Source organism: Oratosquilla oratoria, chromosome 6 (genome assembly GCF_046742065.1).
Source record: "Oratosquilla oratoria isolate Oo_2021 chromosome 6, ASM4674206v1, whole genome shotgun sequence".
NCBI lineage: Eukaryota > Metazoa > Arthropoda > Malacostraca > Stomatopoda > Squillidae > Oratosquilla > Oratosquilla oratoria.
This window is the reverse complement of record NC_134782.1, coordinates 37294993-37315913: the sequence shown is the minus strand read 5'-3', so window position 1 is coordinate 37315913 and position 20921 is coordinate 37294993. Positions and strand designations below refer to the sequence as shown.

The following is a 20921-nucleotide window of genomic DNA, read 5'->3' as shown; positions in this document are numbered from 1 at the left end:
CGCTGACTCTCCTGCCGAAGATGTGTCCATCAGTGACGAAGGCAGCTCCAGCCGTGTTTGGGCTGCGTTGTTCGACGGACCCGTCTGTAAAATATACGGTATGACCAGGTCGCGTCAGTGCCCGGATGCCGTTATTTGCTAATGCACGCGCTTTGTCCGGGTGGCATGCGCCCTTTTGCCCGGGAGTGACGTAAATTTAAAGGTCATGGGAGCCGGTGCCCACGGCGGCGGGCATTTGAAGTCCGGGTGGGATTATGGAATGCCCTTCTCGAGGAGAGGTTGCCGCAGTTGGGAGGAATCCAGGAGTTTGGCCACGTGTGAGAGCCAAGTGCTGGGGCGTTGCAATGTGTCTGCGCGTGGAAGTGAGGAGTAGATGTCCCGACTTAGACCTGTCTCGTCGCGGGGCTGGAGTGCGCGGGCATCAAATTCCGCCCCGAGCATTCTGATCCTGAGTTGGAGGATCAGAATGATCGGGGCGGACTTAGGCTCTGAAGCTACCTTATCGGCCCGTTCATTGCTGAGGTTGTTATAAGATGGCTCCCAACATAAGAATACATTTGTGAAATAAGAGGATATTCAGATGATCCACACGATTTATTTAGATCAAAAAATGACAGAAAAAGAGGCGTGTAATGCGTTTCCGGGCGCTTCGTGTGTCGAGATGAAAAATGTCTACGGCGGCGAGAATAACAGAAAGTTCGATCGTACTGTCGGGAGCGAGTCGAATTATTGGTGGAAAAATATTTCTCATAATTCAGTTTTTGAGGCGAGAGAAATCACAATGGGTGAAAAATCAACTTCAACTATTTAGCCAGGTATGGTATCCAGCCCGAGCTTTCCCAGTTAGGGGACGTAGGTTTTTGGGGGTGATTTGAAGATATTTTTGATTTTGTACGGACCCCTATACTCATTGTGGTGCGACATGTACAGTTTAATTTACACCTCATATTGTATCTAAAATGTAATTTCATTGAACTTAACAACATTGATTTGAAAAAAATCACTGGTTTCTCGGGCACATTTTCCATGTGGTATGTAATTTCATTATTATCTCAACAAATAAACGCTTTTTTGTAATGTTTTATCACTTATCTATATACTTATAAAAAAAATCCCTGTTTATATAGATCTAAATCGGACCAAAAACCGGGAAGTCGTAACGAGGACACGTCCCCTCCGTCACGGCAACGGAGACAACTGATTGGCTGAGAACCGAAGGCGCCTGCAAGCGAAGTGAGCTCGTCCGAAAGAAAAAAAAATATATATACATATCCTGCACGGATCGACCTTGTTCACATGACCCCCGACAACACACGTTTCTTCCTGCACACCTCAAAGAGCCATTTCCCTTTGTCCAAAGTTTTCACTCAGCACCACGTTAATATGGCTATTCTCATCACTCTAAGGTATACCAAATGAATCACAACATATTCACAATCATGAGACACTGTATTAGTAACCCGAAAAATGACATCGGACCTTGGGGGAGGGGGGAATCTCTGGTAACTGCAACGAGAGAGCAGGCGCCAAATCAAAACGATGGTATTGTGGGGCATCTTTATCTTCTCCCTCAGAGAGCGTGATGTCATCATACAGGCAAAGTATATATATATATATATATATATATATATATATATATATATATATATATATATATATATATATATATATATATATATATATATATATATATTTATATATATATATATATATATATATATATATATATATATATATATATATATATATATATATATATATCGACCACAATGCACTTTAATTCTAATCCATCAACATCAGGAGATACGTAGAGGCTAACATGCAAGAATTGAAACATGGTTCGGCCATTCAGTGTTGCACACACACACACACACACACACACACACACACACACACACACACACACACACACACACACTGGAAAGTACGATAGTGCTCGCAGTACCCAGTTCGAATCCTGCCCAGGGCCGAAATTATTTCGGTATCGCTGTGCTTCGGGTCGGTACTCTGACTCTCGTGGGCGGGGAGTTGGGTGTGTGTGTGTGTGAAAGGTCATAGCATAACCCATAGATCGGTCATACGAGCTCTGAGCTCTCTTCCGGGAGGAAAATAGCTGTCGATCACGAGTCCAACACGTGATCCAAAGACCAAGGTGAACACGCACACACACACACACACACACACACACACATATATATATATATATATATATATATATATATATATAGTCTATACACACACACACACACACATATATATTATATATATATATATATATATATATATGTATACATATATATATATATATATATATATATATATATATATATGTGCAAGGTAACTAATGAAAAGAGACGACCGGAGCAGAGCGCTTTCATGTATTACATCTTCAGTGCAGAAATACATGTAATACACGAAAGCACTTTGTTCCTGTCGTTTCTTTTCATTAGTGGTTACCTTCCATCTTTAAAACACACGTTACTAATGTTTTTATTGCATATATATATATATGTATATATATATATATATATACATATATATACATAAATATATATATATACATATATATATATATGTGTATACATATATATGTATATATACATATATATGCATATATTTATGTATATACGGAAAAACCACAAAGGAAAAAGAAAAACTGATGACCAAGCGCTTTCGTCTATTCAGACATCCTCAGGGTATTTAGAATCACGAGTTTATGTGATTTCTCATGCATATATATGTATAAATATATATATATATATATATATATATATATATATATATCTTTTTTCAGCCACAAATCACTTTTAATTACATGCCATCGCAGTCGAGACTGAGAATCACTCGATGGAGGTATGCATTGGAAATTGAAACATGGACGAGCCCAAGTCGAACCCAGCTAACCCGTAACAAAGTTACAGTGACGTAAACCAATACGCTCTCAAGAGATAGCGTATTGGTTTACGTCACTGTAACTGTGTTACGGGTTAGCTGGGTTCGAATCTTTGGCTCGTCCACGTTTTAATTTCCAACGGATGCCTCCATCGAGCGATTCTCAGTCTCGACTGCAATGGCATGGAATTAAAAGTTATTTGTGGTTGAAAAAATATATTAATTGATCACTGGGAACCATTCAGTATATATATATATATATATATATATATATATATATATATATATATATATATATATATATATATATATATATTTGTGTATTTTGGGAGCAGGTTCTCTTTTAAACATGTTTGATTGAATACGACAGCATTCTGGAAGTTGTTGAATTTCTTTCTTGTATTTTCTATTTTTCTAATTATATTCTTCCCTTGGATAGGGTGGGCATAGACCAATTCATTATACTTCTCCATTTTATTGCACAACGTTTCGTCTCTAATAAGACATCTTCTGGTATTTCTGTTTTAAAGATACAATAGATATTTATGATACTAGTCTGAATTACATTGATTATTACACATTTACAATTTATATCAAATCTTACAACTGCATTTACATTTTAAATTTGAATGAATAATAACACTAAAGATAATATTATTAATAATAATAATGATAATAATATTAAAAACTACTTCTTGCCTTAGGTGAAAAGGATGGCGAGCGGCTACATATTAAACCCGGGGCGACCTTCTCCTATGCAGGTGTGAGGAGATTAGCGGATTACCCGTGACCTCTGCCCTTTTAAATGGTTCAGAGACCTGATGAGGAGAGGGTGTGTGTGTGTGTGTGTGTGTATTCGTAAAGGTAGGTAGCAGATCTTCCTTAATACATATAGAATTAAATTTGACCACTGCTTGTGCAAGAATAAGCTTCTTGTTGAAGGATTCAACCTTTCTAATAGTGCTTCTTTGTTCTTCATGAAGTCGGAATAAAAGATTGCCGAAGTTCATATTGTGTATTATACGACGTTTCGCCCTTCTTAGAGCATTTTCAAGTACATTTAAATGGTAATAGAAACAATTTATATATATGACAATAGGTGAACTGGGAAAGCTTATACAAAATAGTGAAGAAAGATCAAAGATCTTATGTGGGAATTACGTCCGTGGCACTCCGTGGGGTGCTGGGAGGGTCAGTTGTCCACCCAGTGAAGCTAGAGCCACGGAGGTTGTACCTCCCTGTACATTTATGGATGGAGCCTTCTCTCGAATATGGAGGGCCTCCAGGATCTCCAGACGATGAAAGTTATGTGCGGAGTCGATGATCTTTGTATTTTCCACCAGGATCTTTCTAGTCAGGGAGGAGTTATGTTTTTCAGAAAAATGTTTCTTCGGGGCACCAGCTTGTAGATGGCACGTTAATCTTCTGGAGAGAGAAGTGGTCGTCATTCCTATGTAAGATACAGGACGAAGCTTACAGTCTTCGTGCGGGCAGATGAACTCATAGATGACATTACTCCTCCGTAGTGGGTTGAGGTTACGGGTCGGGTTATTTCGCAAACCACTACGGAGGAGTAATGTCATCTATGAGTTCATCTGCCCGCACGAAGACTGTAAGCTTCGTTCTGTATCTTACATAGGAATGACGACCACTTCTCTCTCCAGAAGATTAACGTGCCATCTACAAGCTGGTGCCCCGAAGAAACATTTTTTCGGAAAAACATAACTCCTCCCTGACTAGAAAGATCCTGGTGGAAAATACAAAGATCATCGACTCCGCACATAACTTTCATCGTCTGGAGATCCTGGAGGCCCTCCATATTCGAGAGAAGGCTCCATCCATAAATGTACAGGGAGGTACAACCTCCGTGGCTCTAGCTTCACTGGGTGGACAACTGACCCTCCCAGCACCCCACGGAGTGCCACGGACGTAATTCCCACATAAGATCTTTGATCTTTCTTCACTATTTTGTATAAGCTTTCCCAGTTCACCTATTGTCATATATATAAATTGTTTCTATTACCATTTAAATGTACTTGAAAATGCTCTAAGAAGGGCGAAACGTCGTATAATACACAATATGAACTTCGGCAATCTTTTATTCCGACTTCATGAAGAACAAAGAAGCACTATTAGAAAGGTTGAATCCTTCAACAAGAAGCTTATTCTTGCACAAGCAGCGGTCAAATTTAATTCTATATGTATATGTATATATTATGTAATTTTTTCCCTCGGGAGCGACTGTACGTGTCGACCCCGTATGCGACTTGCCTCCACATTACACTAACCTAAAGGGAGGGGAAAGATATGGATTTTGTATGAGACAAGGTAAATAAAATCCTAATATTATCATATTCGGCAAGCATCTACCTGTATCAATATTAATATTTCGAGTCGTATGAATTTATTCATCTGAAATATAATAGGCAGAGCTTCCGTTCAAATGTTTACTAAACTCTGTTGACTTCATAATTTCAGTTAGAGGGAAGTGACGACCCTGAGGCACTGGCCGAAATCTTCCTGATACAGGACAAATGCAACTGGCAATCACTATCCCGTTGGGGTACGGGTAAACTATTTGTAAAATAGTCTAACAGTCAAGGGAGATACGCAGAAATTATAAAAAATAGTTATGTTGATACTAACTTATGTTTTATTTTCTCAAAATATATACTTTTTAAGATTTATATTACAATAACAAGTATTTATCTGCACTTCAAAAATATTTCTCATAATTAATCTTTTATATAGTAGTAGTTTTTATACTCGATTACTCTTCAGTAATATGTGGTGAGAACGCAGTTCTTAAAAACGCGGGAATTAAGCTCGTGAATGTAAACACAAAAAGTAACTCTAACTAAGAAACACATAACAATGGCTCAGGCTGAAGAAATTATTGAAGATTTCGAGACGTTTGGTGTTAGCCTAAACGATGACGCCTTAGTAGGAATGTGTAAGTACAATATTATACATTTCACAAAAGTGTTCTGAAGGTTCATATGATGGGGAGCACATCTTGAAAACCTAATCTGTTCTGGGATTATACAGGCCTGCAATGTTCATCACTAGTTTATCGTAGTAGGTTCTACGAATTGTTGCAGTGATACTGTAGTTATAATGATAACGCTGTATGTGAATAGTCAACTAGTATCATGTATGTGAATTCTTTTTCCCCAAACACAGCCCAACGAAATATTTTTAGGGACTCCTGGAGTATAATAATAATCATATAATAATAATGGTCTAATCAGACAACATAATTTGGCCCTCTCCCTCCACCTCCCGAGCTAAAAATGACAAAGTGAATGAATAATAATTAATCTATTGTATATACACACTAACATAATTTAAGCTTTTGGTGATCAAATAGATCGTTAGTCATTTATTGTACCTGAAGTCTTGTTCTGCCTGGATTGACAAGTTTTCCTTTAATTCAGGAAATGCCGATGCAATCAGGGTGTAGTCAACACTCACCAAGATCCTTGTGAATTAACTTTTCAAAACTTAGGATCTTTCATTCTTGTTATGGCATCTCATCTAACTTACTTTTATAATCTATACTTTTTAAAACAGTTTTCGAGTAATCACCCAATATTCTACTTACTTTCTTTCGACTATATAGATATAGGCTTTATATCTCAAATCCCTCTCTTCTTTACAATTCTTCCCTTTTTGTATGATTAAGAAGTCTTTAATCAAGTCGTTCATATTCTTTTAACCTCCCCTTGGTTACATCTCCATTTCTACCTCTTCCTATGATCTTGCTCTAATGATTTTAAGGTACCAGTGATGGGTACTGGTTGTGGTGGTCCTGCAAGATGGACATTGGAGCTGCCTATTTTCAAACACCTTTCAACCTTTCCCCTAAAGGATTGAAGAGAAAAAGGCAACTCAATTATAGTGTTTTAGTCAATAAAATGGGTGGACTATATTGACAGAGAGCTTGATTAGGAGTGGGAGGGCTCCACAAGGTCTTGTGTACAAATACGAAAAAACAGTGTCTGTTTCTGCATAGTTCAAGGTTTGTTTTCAAATACTTTTCATTCTGTAAATGCGGTTTTCTAACCTGTCATTTGTCCACATGAATATGCATTGCATATTTTAACTTTGATATTTCCTAATAGTCTGGAGTCACCACCACATAGTAGTGAAGAGTGGGCATACTAATACATTGAAAAGACTAGTGTAATTATTATATACTCACATTTTCATTAACATTTCTGTGTATTCTAAGTCCATCTAGTAAGTACTTGTTTCTCACTTGCTAACCTCATTGTCCTAAGTTTATCTCTTTATATATTTATTTATTTTTACTTTCTTTTATATTTACACAGTATAACATCATTTCAGGTGTTGATTTGTGCAGCAAGTACGATGTCACTGGTGAACAAATTGCTGCTTGTTGGTTGGGCTTTGCCAACAAGAATAGTTATGAGGGCGTTACCATGGATGGTTTGCAACACTTTGAGAGGGAGGAGTTGGCCAAACAAAACAAGAAGACCAAAGTGAAACCAGCAGATATTGATGCTCAAGTGTTCAAAATGTATGATGCATCAACAATTGATGAGTAGTATCCTTTTGTGAATTTTTGTTTATGAATTTAGGTTTGTAACATATAGAAATTTATTTTTGAAAATACACTAATATTTCTAATTCTTGTTGCCTCAGTGTCACTGGCTGAAAGGGGTAAGAAAAGGAGAGTAGTCACTGGTTAGCAGCTCCCCATATATGAAAAATTGTAATAAATACATACATATATCAAAGGCTTTTTCCCCATTACAAATGAGATAACAAAAAAACAAAGGCATAAAATCCACTCCCACCTGTTCCATCCCTACATACTCCACTCCCATCCACCCCCCTCCTCCCTCTTATCTTGGCTCCTCATAAATACAGTTAAAGTGAATAGATCTTGGGCCTAGTCCAGAGACTGAGTGTCAACTCCTCAGTACTGCACCTCCTGATGGAGGTGAGGATGTGAATGGGTTTTGAAAATGGGCAGCTTTGCTGTCTATCTTGCAGGACTACCATATGCAGGTACCCATCATTGATCCCTGTGGAATGTTATGGTATTTTAATGACCAGACTCTTTACCTAGTTAAACAACCAATGCAACACTGCAAATATGTATGTGTGTGTGTGTGTGTATGTGTATATATATATATATATTAATCAAGAAGAACCCACGGTCAGAATAAAAGGAAACTTTAGAAGAAAATTTAACCTCTATATTTCGGGTAATAGCTATAGCTCTCTTCAGGAAAGTACTCTCCTGGAGAGGGCTATAGCTATTAGCCGAAATATAGAAGTTACACTTTCTCCTAAAGTTTCCTTTTATTCTGACTGTGGGTTCTTCGTGACTATTATTTACAAATGTGCTACAACATTTTGTCTAAGTGATATATATATATATATATATATATATATATATATATATATATATATATATATATATATATATATATATATATACAGGTAATCGTCGACTTACGACCGAGTTCGGTTCCGACAGACAGGTCGTAAGTCGATCTGGACGCAAGTCGGTCTATATATATATACAGTATATATTACCCTTTATATAGTATATATATATATATATATATATATATATATATATATATATATTTTATATATTTTATATATTGTATATTTAGCATACTGAAATAATCTTGGCATCTTTGAACTATGTTGTATAGTATTTTTAACCTTTTTATAATTTCATCTGATTTTCTTTGGGAAACGTAGCCTAGGCCTAAGCATATTGAATAAAATCCTATCATCTTTGACCTATGATATTTAACACTGTATTTGTTAACCTTTGTATTATTTTACCATCAGACTTTCTTTAGGAAACGTATGCATACTGAATAATATCTTGTTATCTTTGAGCTGCGTTGTTTAATATTCATTAACTTTTTATCATTTTCGTTAGGAAATGTAGCCTAGGCCTACGCATACTGAATAAAGTCCTGTCATCTTTGACCTACAAATCCTTTTTTGTTGGTTACATTAAAATCATTGTAAAGCAAAATTAGGAAAAAAATATTTCGAAACACATTCTTTTCGTTTACGTACTGTACCGAAAATATTGTTATCGACAACAGACTAGGCATAAACAAAGTTTACTGTTACATTTTATTAATCGCAAAACATAAAAATACAAAATGCTGTGCCGAACATTTTGTCATCGACAACAGACTAGGCATAAAAAAATACTGTTACATTTTATTGATTGCAAAACATGAAAACACAAAATGTAAGGCAAAATTAGGATTTTTTTTATTTCAACAAAACACATTCTTTTCGTTTAAGTACTGTACTGAACATATTGTTATCGACAACAAACTAGCCTAGGCATAAAAAGTTTGTTATATTTTATTAATTGCAAAACATACAAAATGCAATGCAAAATTAGGAAACATTTTACTTCAAACAAACAAAATGAAAGAATATTTAGCTGGCTGGGATGCTGACACTGCCGGCAGCCTGCGAAAACTATCGTACTCGCGTCTCGCAGCGTGCGGAGTAATGTACTGCACTGCCAGGCATAACATTGCAATTCTATTACTCTATTAAATGTTAGATATTATTGCACCATCTCGTGGTCGTAAAGTCGATCAGTCGTAAGTCGCATAGGTCGTAAGTCGACGACTACCTGTATATATATATATATATATATATATATATATATATATATATATATATATATATATATATATATATATATATACATATATATATATATACAAGGGAAAAGGGGACAAGTGTGAGTTTAGTAGTTTCAGAGGGATTAGCTTGTTAAGTGTAGTTGGGAAGGCTTATGGGAGGATCTTGATTGAGAGGATTAGGAGAAGAACAGAGGGAGTGATTGGCGAGGAGCAGTGTAGACTTAGGACAAGTAGAGGTTGCATAGATCAGATTTTTGTGGTAAGACAGATATGTGAGAAAGCTATAGGAAAAGGTAAGGATGTTTTTTGGGCTTTTATGGATCTGGAAAAGACTTATGACAGGGTTGACAGGAAAGCACTGTGGGAGGTCTTGCAGATATACGGGATAGGAGGAAAGCTTCTAAGAGCTGTCAGGAGACTTTATGAGAGTTGTAGAGCATGTGTCAGGATTAGAAATGGAGAGAGTGAGTGGTTTGAGGTAAAGGTGGGACTTCGTCAGAGATGTGTTACGTCACCCTGGCTGTTCAACTTATACATGGATGGGATGGTGCGAGAGGTAAATGCAAGGGTGGTGGGTCAGGGATTGGAGATGTTTAAAGAAAATGGAGAAAAGTGGGAGGTGAACCAGTTGCTGTTTGTGGACGACACTGCTTGTAGCAGGATCAGAGGAGGGATTGAGGAAGTTGGTGACAGTTTGGGAGAGTGTTTGAAAGAAGAAAGCTGATGATAAATGGGGGTAAAAGTAAGGTGATGAGATGTACAAGGGTGAAAATGGCAGCAGACTGGAAGTGAGCATTAAGGGAGAGCAACTGGAGGAAGTGGATAGTTTTAGATACTTGGGTGCGAATGTGGTTGGAAAGGGTGGAGTGGAGGTGGAAGTAACTCTTCCTATCATAATCCTATTTACCACTACATAATCCATTAGCGCTCTATCTACCACCCTTCCCTCCACCACCCTCTCCCATGTGTACTTATGCTTGACTTTCTTCCTAAACAGTGTATTTGCTATCACCAACTATCGAGACACATCTCCACCATCAACTCTCCACTACGATTCTTTCCTGGAACTCCACATTTCCAAACCACTCCATCAAATTTCCTACCCTAGCATTAACCCCTTCCATACGGTGCCGCACACGTAGGCGTCATGGACTTAGATCTCGGTGGCAGCAGCCAATGCCAGCCGTACGACGTGTCGTAATAATACTCGCATCATAAGATATAGTCACCGCTTATATTGATCGTTCTCTCTTCACCCGTGAATTCTGATAACCATAGAAAATGCGATTACAAAAGAATTAGAAAGAATGTCATTATGGAGGGGCGACTACAATATATATAATCAAGACGCCGATATGGCAGCCTCGCGAATACACTCGCTCCCCATGACGCCTACGTGTGCGGCACCGTATGGAAGGGGTTAAGCTGTCCCAGTACTATCACATTGACATTTCTTCCCAAATCCTCTATGCACTCATTTAGATCTATCCAAAAGGCCTCCCTTTCTTCTACACTCTTCTCACTGCCAGGCCCATATGCACTTACAAAGACCCACATCTCCTTCCCCAGTTTCACCTTCATCCACATTATCCTTGAGGACACCTCCATCCACTCCACATGCCCCTTAAAAATGCCATATATATATGGTGAAGGTGGGTGAGGAAGACATAAATTAGAATCCAAGTTTATTTCTGACTAGTTTTGCACAAATAGGCTTCTTCAGAGAAATAATGTTACAGTATTTCTCTGAAGAAACCAATTTGTGTGAAACTAGTCAGAAATAAACTTGGATTCTGATTTATGTCTTCCTCACCCACCTTCACCAACCTGTCATAATACCTCAACATTATATATATATATATATATATATATATATATATAAATATATATATAAATATATGTATATATATATATATATATATATATATACACACATATATATATATATATATGTTGACACATTGTGACGGGTTTGAGGAAGGAGGAAGAGAAAGACATTGGTCTAGGGCCGAGTTTATTCCTGGCCAGTTTCATTTACAGCTTCTGAAGGAGCTGTAAGCGAAACCAGTCAGGAATAAATTTGGCCCTAGACCCGTGTCTCTCTCTTCCTCCTTCCTCATATATATATGTGTATATATATATGTGTATATATTTATATATATATATATATATACATATGTATATATATATATATATATATATATATATATATATATATATATATATATATATATATACAGGTAAACGTCGACTTACGATGGCATTAGGTTTCGATAGAGCCATCGTAAGACGATTTCATCGTAAGTCGATCCCCAATTTATGTATCACTGTTCCGTGGTCACTGTACCTAGCCTACCTGTATATTAACCACCAGAGATACTGAATATAGCCTATTAAACATGTACAGTAGTGTATTTAATTATTTTTATCCTTTTTACCATATTCAAACACTATAATATGTATTTTCAGTACGGAACTTAAATCTCGCGGGCAGCAGCCAATGCCAGCCGTACGACGTGACGTAATAATACTCGCATCATAAAATATAGTCACCGCTTATATCGATCGTTCTCTCTTTCACCCGCGAATTTTGAAAACCACAGAGAATGGGATTCAAGGCACATTTGAGAGAATGTAAAAACACAGGGGCGACTACAATAAATATAATCAAGACGCCGATATGGCAGCGTCGCGAATCCACTTGCTCCTCATGACACCTACGTGTGCGGCACCGTATGGAAGGGGTTAAATTATCATATCGTCGTCGTCGTCGTCGTCATCGTAAAGTCGAACAATCGTAAGTCGCGGCCATCGTAAGTCGACGTTTACCTGTATGTATATACAGTGCATCCCTGGTTTAGGGTTTCAGGACCCCTTGGGAATAGTGAAAAATCACAGACAATAGACATGCCCCTTAAAAATGCCATAGAATACCCTTTTTAATACACTCATGCCTCGATTTAACGGACTAAAAGGGGGGAACACCGGTCCGATATACCCGATTGTCCGAAGTTTCCGATACTACTGTATTTCAACGATTACATTACGAAAAAATGAATGAATACAGTACGGTACTTTTACTTAAGCACATTATCCAATCTGTTAGTGTAAATACCTGGGATCTGGCCCAAAATTTTCACCCCAAGAGTACCAAGTCCAAAATTTTCATCAACCGAATACTTCAGCGAATATTGGGTAAGTTGTTCCTTTTGTTTACGAATATCAGACACAGTTTGTTTCTTTACTCCAAATTCATCACACACCTGCTTCACCGACACTCCGCTCTCCAACTTTTTAATCAACTCAAGCTTCTGTGATACTGTTAAATTGACTCTTTTCCTCTTTTCTACCGGATGTACAGGTGCCATGGTTAAAAGAACTGTTGAATTATTTCACAAACACACAAAACAGGGGCAAAAAGGTCGAAAAACACGGACCAAACAGCTCCACATGTTCTGGCACAGTTGTAAACAAAGCGACCATAAGTCATCTGGCGGTCAACTGCGGAAACATCGGACCGCGTCCGGTCACTCTGGACGTTCCGGAAGCTACAGATTTTGTCCGTTGCATCCGAAATCCGTTAAAGTGAGGTCTGTTAAATCGAGGTATGAGTGTACGATGAACCTTGTTTTAATCCTTTTATATAATTTTATGATTTAGATCAATCTTAATATTTTTTGAATAGTTATTTTTTAAACATAATAATAGATTCTAATGATATAGTTAAATAGACCTGTACTCGGCAATAATGAAAAATTTATTGAATCGTGCACCTGGATTGGGTACTCACAAATCACCAACTAATAGCATGGCTAGAAACATTGATGCTGGAGATACTGGAATCCCACACCACATTTTATCATTGATATATAAATTCAATATTAGGTTATGTACTTTATATTGTTCTTTTGCTCATTTTTAATCAGTAAATGCATTTAAAAATTAAAATGTAATAATTTTTAAGCTTTAAATTAGGAAAAAATAATTAAGGTTCAAAGTACTAGCTCAGAGATACATAGCCCTTATGGATAGGTAGGAGAATTGTAAATACACAGTAGCTAGGTTCCATGAGAAAAGTCTCAATGTGCAGGGTCATGAATAGCTCTATATATATATATACATACATACATACATATATATATATATATATATATATATATATATATATATATATATATATATATATATATATATATATGAGTTAAACACCACAGCATTATCACAATTATTAATTTTCTAATGTTTTCAATTCCCCTCACTATAGTTTTGACTCTAGGAGGATGAGCATAAATGAGTTGTCCAAAGTTATCCATTTTAATTTCTCACAAGTTGACATTTCGACTTCAAGGAGTCATTCTCAAAATAATAAATCACAGAATGGACAAGTCAACACGTTTCCGTATACCTTATAAACAAGTACAAAGGTGACATAGAAAGGCTTACATTCGTGTGTGGTCTGCTGACCTGACCTGAGCTTATATTCTTAGAAGTGGGGGAGGGGGAGTTGGGGCAGTGAGAAGATCAGCTTTGGTCAGGTCGGCAGCCCACACACTAATGTAAACCTTTTCAGGACACCTTTGTACTTGTTTATAAGGTATATGGAAATACATCGTCTTGTCCATTCTGTAAGAATGTAGTTGTTCTGTGCCTGTTCGGTGTGTTTGTTTGTGTGTATTTATCTAGTTGTATTATACGGGAAGGGGAGCTATGCTCGTGGTGACCCATTTTTGTATCTCGCAAGATCAAGTTTGTTCTTAAATTATTGTATTGTGTTTGCACACACTATTTCTTCATCCAATTTGTTCCATATATCTATCACTCTGTGTGGGAAGCTGTTCTTTTTCAAGTCTCTTCTATAGTTATCCTTTTTGAGTTTCATTGCATGTCCTCTTGTTTTTCCTCTGTCCTGTTTTAATAGGTCCTTTTCTATCAAGGCATTCTTTTCCTTTTATAATTCTGTAGATGGTTATTATGTCCTCTTGTTCTCTTCTTTGTTCCAGGGTTGGCAATTCCAGTTCGGCCAGTCTTTGTTCATATGTAAGGTTTGGAAATGTTGGGACCAACTTTGTTGTTGCTCTTTGTATTCTTTCAAATTTTCTTATATTCTTTTTTGTACTGGGTGACCATACCAGCGCTGCATATTCCAGTTTTGGCCTTATTAGTGTTTGTAATATTTTCTTGATCATTTCCTTATCCAGGTATTTAAAGGCCACCTTTATTGATCTCAACAAATTGTATATTTCTCAGACTATTTTATTTATATGTTTATCTGGCGACATGTCTTTGGTGATAATTACTTCTAGGTTCCTTTCAGAATTCACTTTCTTTACCTCTTTTTCATCAATTTTATACTGTCCTGTTATTCTCTTCTTGCTTTTTCCAAATTCAATTATACTGGACTTCTTGATGTTGAATTCTACTTGTGTGTGTGTATTTACCTTGTTGTATTTTACGGGAAGGGAAGCTATGCTCATGGTGTCCCACCTTTGTATCTCGCAGTGTCTAGTTTGCTCTTAAACTCCTGAGTGGTTTTTGCGCACACTATTTTTTCATCCAGTTTGTTCCTAGTGTCCACCACTCAATGTGGAAAACTGTTTTTCTTCAGATCTCTTCTATAACTTATGTTTTTTTATTTTCTTTCCATGTCCTCTTGTGTTTCTCTTGTCCCAGTTGAACAAGTCCTCTCTATTGAGTATTTCTTTGCCTTTAATGATTCTGTAGGTCGCCTCTCTTCTTTGCTCCAGAGTCGGTAACTCCAGTTTAGCCACTCTCTCCTCATGTGACAAGTTTGCAAGTGCATGGGGCCATTTTTGTGACTGCTCTCTGGATTCTTTTTATTTTCTTTATATTCTTTTTGGTACTGGGTGACCACAATGTCACCACATATTCTAGTCTAGGCCTTATCAGTGTGACCAATATTTTTTTAATAATTTCTTCATCCAAATATGTAAATGCCACTTTTATTGATCTTAGCAAGTTATAGGATTCTCCGACAATTTTGTTTATCTGTTATCATAAGACAAGTTATTTGAGATAATTACATCCAAATCTTTTTTTGGATCCCACTTTCTTTACCTCCTTAGTTCCAATTTTATATTGTCCTGATATTCTATTTTTACTTTTTCCAAACTCCATTATGCTACACTTAATATTGAAGTCCACTTCCCATTTCGGATTCCAGTTCCATACCTTATTCAGGTCTTCCTTTAGTGATTCGTAAACCTTTTCAGTTTTTACTTCCCTTGACAATTTAGAGTTGTCTGCAAAGAAGCTCATGTTAACATTGCACATCATCATCCATGTCATTCACATAAGTAGCAAACATTATTGGAGCCAATACAAATCCTTGCAGAACTCCACTGATCACCTCTTTCCAACCTGAATATTTTTCTCTGAGCACTACTCTCATCTTTCTATCAATCAGGAAGTCCACCATCCATTTTAGTAGGTTCCCTTGTATCCCTCCTATATGTTCCTTTTTTTTTTTTTTAATAATTTTTTGTGTGGTACCTTGTCAAAAGCTGTTCGTAAGTCCAGGAAGGCACAATCAGCCCATCCATTCCTTTCTTGCACTATATCTATTAATCTTGAGTAAGAGCATAATAAGTTTGTGGTACATGATCTTCCTTGTCTGAACCGAAATTGTCTTGAGTTTATTATATTATTTTCTTCCAGGTGTTTTGCCCATCTATTCTTGATGATTTTCTCCAAAATTTTGGCTATAGTGGTTGTTAGTTCTTCCTAGTTTCCTCCTTTATATATTGGTACAGTGTTAGCATTTTTCCAGTCTTTTGTATTTTTCCTTCTTTAAGTGAGCAACTTATTATGTTATGTATTTTGTCTATTAGTTCCTCTTTGCATTCTTTTAGAATCCAATTTGCAATTCCGTCTGGGCCATGTGATTTCCTGACGTCAAGGTTTGATAGATGTTCCATTATTTCTTTTTGTGTTATTATTATCTCTCACATGGGGGGAGATCGCATTTCATTTCCCTTGTCCCAATATCTAGTGAAAACTGACTTGAAGTGATTATTCATGACTTCGGCCATTTCTAATTCTTCTGTGTATTCTATATTTCCTTGGCGTAGTTTCACCATTTCCTGTTTATTTTTAAGTTTACCGTTCACATATTGATAGAATAGCTTGGGTTGCTCTTTGCATTTATCTATAATGTCCTTTTCATGGTTCCTTTTTTCCTCTCTTCGCACTTTTACATACTCATTTCTATAGTTTATATATACTTGCCATTTTCCAGGTTTTTTATCTTTTCCAAGCTCTGTCCCTTCTATCTTTTGCCTCTGCGTCTTTTCTTGAACCAGCATTTAATATACACTCTCTCTAGCTTCTGTCTTGGTACGTGCCTATTCACCCCTTCATTGTAATTATAGATCAAGCTATCCCATTTCGCTTCCACTTTTGTCTCTTCCATTTAAAATTTTTCCCAATTTGCATTCTGAAGGAATTTCTTTAGTTTTGCAAAGTCTGTTTTGCTGTACATCAATCTTCCTTTCCTATACTTTTCATTTCTCTCCATGTATATTTCTTCCTCTAGTTCAGTCTCAGTCTCTCTTTCCAATTGGTGTCTCATATTTGATTTTATCCACAATTTCAGGTTCAGTTGTAAATATTAAATCTAGTCTCGACAGCTCCTCATTATTTCTGTATCAGGTGTTTTCACTGGCCCACTGAGTCATTGCATATTCCATGGTCATGTCCAGTAATACATTATTCCACAAGTCTTCACCTTTCACTGTCATGTCCTCCCAACAAATTTCTCTGCAATTAAAGTCCTCCATAATTACCAGGTTACCTCTGCCCATTAGTATCTTATTTAATGAATGCCTTTTATCTTCTAGCATTTTCATATGCTCATTTTCTTTCCAAGCGTTTGTTTTTGGGGCACATGAGTCACCACAAACTTTCTACTTTTCATGTCCTTGTCTTCGACTTTTATCATGATCAGTTCTACTTTACCTTTGCCCTCCCCAGTTTTTGTCACATTCAAGTTTTTCTTTGCCAAGAACATGATTCCTCCTCCCTGTTTCTTGTCTCTGTTTTTAATCCAGTAATTGTGTAGTCCATGTCCAACATTGATGGGTGGTATTGCACCCCTTAGTTTAGTCTCCACAATTCTCATTATATCTGGTTTTTCTTCTAACAGGTAATTATTAAATTCATTCAGTCCTCAAATTAATCCATCGATGTTAGTATACGCCACTTTCAATTTTTTCCTATCTCCATCTTTTTTTCTTTCTTTGGTTCGCCCATTCTGATGTATCATTTTCTCAGTCTCGTGTCGATTACACTCCAATAGAATTCCTTGCTTATGGCCTCCGTTCTCTTCGCGGTTTTTTCCTTAGCTTCATCTCTTAGTGTCTTCTCTTTTTATTAATTCCTCAATACTCGTTTCTCTTTTTATCCATATCTTATTGTAATGTTCACTCCTTGACAACGTAGCTACTTTTTCAAATATGTCTTCCACTACCATTTGTGATCTTTAGGGGTCAATTTCTTTCCTTAGAATAATGACCAATTCTATACACATTGTCAACGTCCTACCCTACATCCTGTGCTCCATCCTGAATTTCTTTTAGGATTGCTATTGCTGTTTCTTTTTCTTCTTTTTCTCTCTTGTACCTCGCCAGACCATGTTTTTTTTTCTTTTAGTCCATATACCACAATACATTTTATTCTATCCAATACATCTCTGACCCAATTTGCCTTTTCATTAATTACTTGGATAATTGTGTCTTTTGCATTCTCCTGCATTTGTTGTTGGACTATTTCTTTAAAGGCAATTTCTTTATTTTCTATGTTTTCCTTCCATTTTCCTTCCATCTTTTGGATACTTTCCTCACCTAAGTTCTCTTCGATTTTTTCAGTCATTTCTTGTCTTTTGTTATTTACCTCTTTTTCTTTAAGTTGTCGCTATTGGTAGTATCATTAATTTTCTTCTTATCATTTTCACTCTTCACCTCTCCTATATCATTTTTCATTTCCTTAATCTCATTTCTTAGATCCAAGTTAGTTGTCCTTATGTTGGAAATTTCAATGTTAACTTGTGCTAAGCAATCCATTAGTTCAACAATTTCCTTCCTTAGTCCATAATTTCATTCTCCCACCATTTTCTATTTTTGCTCATTTCCCTCTCTATCTCTAAGATTTGACTTAAACTCCTTTCATACTTTTTTGGTGCTAATTACATCTTATTGCATTTAACTAGCACTGCAGAGATTTCATTTCGGACACTCTCGATTTCTCCCCTCCCATTCAATACTAACCAGGTTTCCTTCTTTTTGTTGTATATCCTCTTCTTTTGGGCACAACGACGGTGTTGGCGCTGGTTTCAAGAAATTTTACGATATTGATGTGTGTGTGTGTGTGTGTATGTATACACATGTAAAGTGGTGGTGATATATATATGTTATTTCTTATGTGTGTTTGAGAATAAGTGTCAGAGAAATATACTAGGGATTATGAATATGGATAGTGAGAAATAAGGAGGTGAGGAGAGCTGGGGTAGAAGGAGAGCTGGCACAATAGGCTGATGAAAGATTACTAGGATTGTATGGGTACATGGATCTTCTCTATTTTTCAAAGAGGGGACAATAAGGGAGAGTCACTTTAAATGGAGCAGCTGTCCCTGCTGTGGATGTGCTGTATCAAATGAGAGGGAAATAAATAAATGATGGATGGAAGTTGAATGGATAAAGGTGGGTGCATACCTTGGATGGCTATCTATCTTATAGAGGTGAAGAGGCCCATGGTATAAATATAACATACATAAATATACCATTGGCTTTTTCTCTCTTGTGAGGGAGGTAGCCAAAGTCAAAAGGCATAACTCCACTCCCACCAATTTCATCCCCATGCACTCCACTCCCATTCACCACCCCTCCCTCCTTTCTTGGCTCCTCCTGGATGACAGATCATCCCTGCATCTCTCCCATTGCCCTGGGTCAGAAGCAATGCAGCAAGGCACAGCACATCCACAGCAAGTCTGCTTCATTTAATTGGCAACCTCCCTTTCTGTCCCCTCATGCAGAAAAAAAAAGACTGGGAGGAAACCCTTTGGGATACATCAAAATATTATTCACACATAACTACTCTCTAACCCCCCATCCCCCACCCACACCCTTCCATGCATCACAGCATCATCCATATACAACCATTCTCCACTCACCCCTATCATCTGTCTTCTCCCTTCTTCAACAGACCCTCTTTCTCAATGCCACTTTTACCCCATCCATCCATCTCATCCTCGGTTGCCCCCTCCTGTTTGCTTCATCCACTTCTGCCTTCCACATTTCTTTTACTAATGATCTAATCTTTCTTCACATATTCTTTCCATGTGTTCAAACCATCCCAATACTCTTTTTTCATAAGCCCTATTTCCCAACACCTTTTCCATCCTAGGTCTCTTCCTCACCTCATTTCTCACTCGATCCAGCCTAGTAACCCCTACCATATTCCTCAGACATTTCATCTCAAACACACTTAAACTCGTCCTGACTTATGTTCCATGTTTTTGCCCCATACAGTGCTGTCAAGACAATCACCCCTTCATGCAATATCCTCCTAGCATCCATTCCCAAATGTCTATTTCTCATTACACTTTTTAATACCCCGGGGCATTTACTTGCATCTCTCAATCTACATTCTACCTCCAGATAGATAGATCTTTCTATTATTATTATTTATTTATTTATTTCTATTTCTATTTTTTTTTTTTTTTTTTTATAGTGAATGAAGAGGGGAGGTTGCTATTGAAGTGGTAGAGGTAAACCAACTCTAGCTGTCATGCCCTGCTGTGGAGGTGCTTTGTCCTCCTGTATTATTGCCATTGACCTGATTGGTGTGTTGAGGGAAACAGGGATCACCAGTGAGATGCTAGCATGGGTATTAGATGAGTGTAGGGTGGGTGCATATTTTTACTCTGCCACCCACCTATAAAGGGGAAAGACTGACATGTATGATTGTAGTTTCATGATTTAATTAAATCTATCTTGTGCACTTTCATTGTGAAAACTGTATGTGTGTGTGAGTATTTACCTAATAGTAATTAATTATAACATACACTTATGGGGTCGTGTCTCTTACTCGCCAATTTAACTTACCTAGCTTCATAGTGGATGTTCTATGTCTTGCTGCATTGCCTCTGACTTGTGCAATGGGCAGATGACAAGGATGACCCATCATCATAAAAAAACTAAGATAAAAAAGAAATGGGTGATGGATAGGAGTGCTATGGTTGGGGGTGGATCCATGCCTCAGCTGGCTACCATCCTTATAAGGGGGAAGAATCCTATTGGTAAATAGATAAATGCATATCCCAAAGGCTTTTCCCCCATACAATGGAGG

At 37.1% G+C, this 20921-nt stretch overlaps 1 protein-coding gene across 1 annotated transcript in view; it reads left to right on the top strand.

The window, feature by feature from the left end:
* The first annotated feature begins 5683 nt into the window (after nt 1-5683).
* PolA2 (DNA polymerase alpha subunit B) overlaps nt 5684-20921 on the top strand; it is a 40357-nt gene continuing 25119 nt past the window's right edge. Inside the window, exons 1-2 of the mRNA XM_076186713.1 lie at nt 5684-5845; nt 7243-7462. Of these exons, the coding sequence (XP_076042828.1) occupies nt 5767-5845; nt 7243-7462 (299 nt within the window). The 5' untranslated portion in view covers nt 5684-5766. The remainder of the gene's footprint in view (nt 5846-7242; nt 7463-20921) is intronic.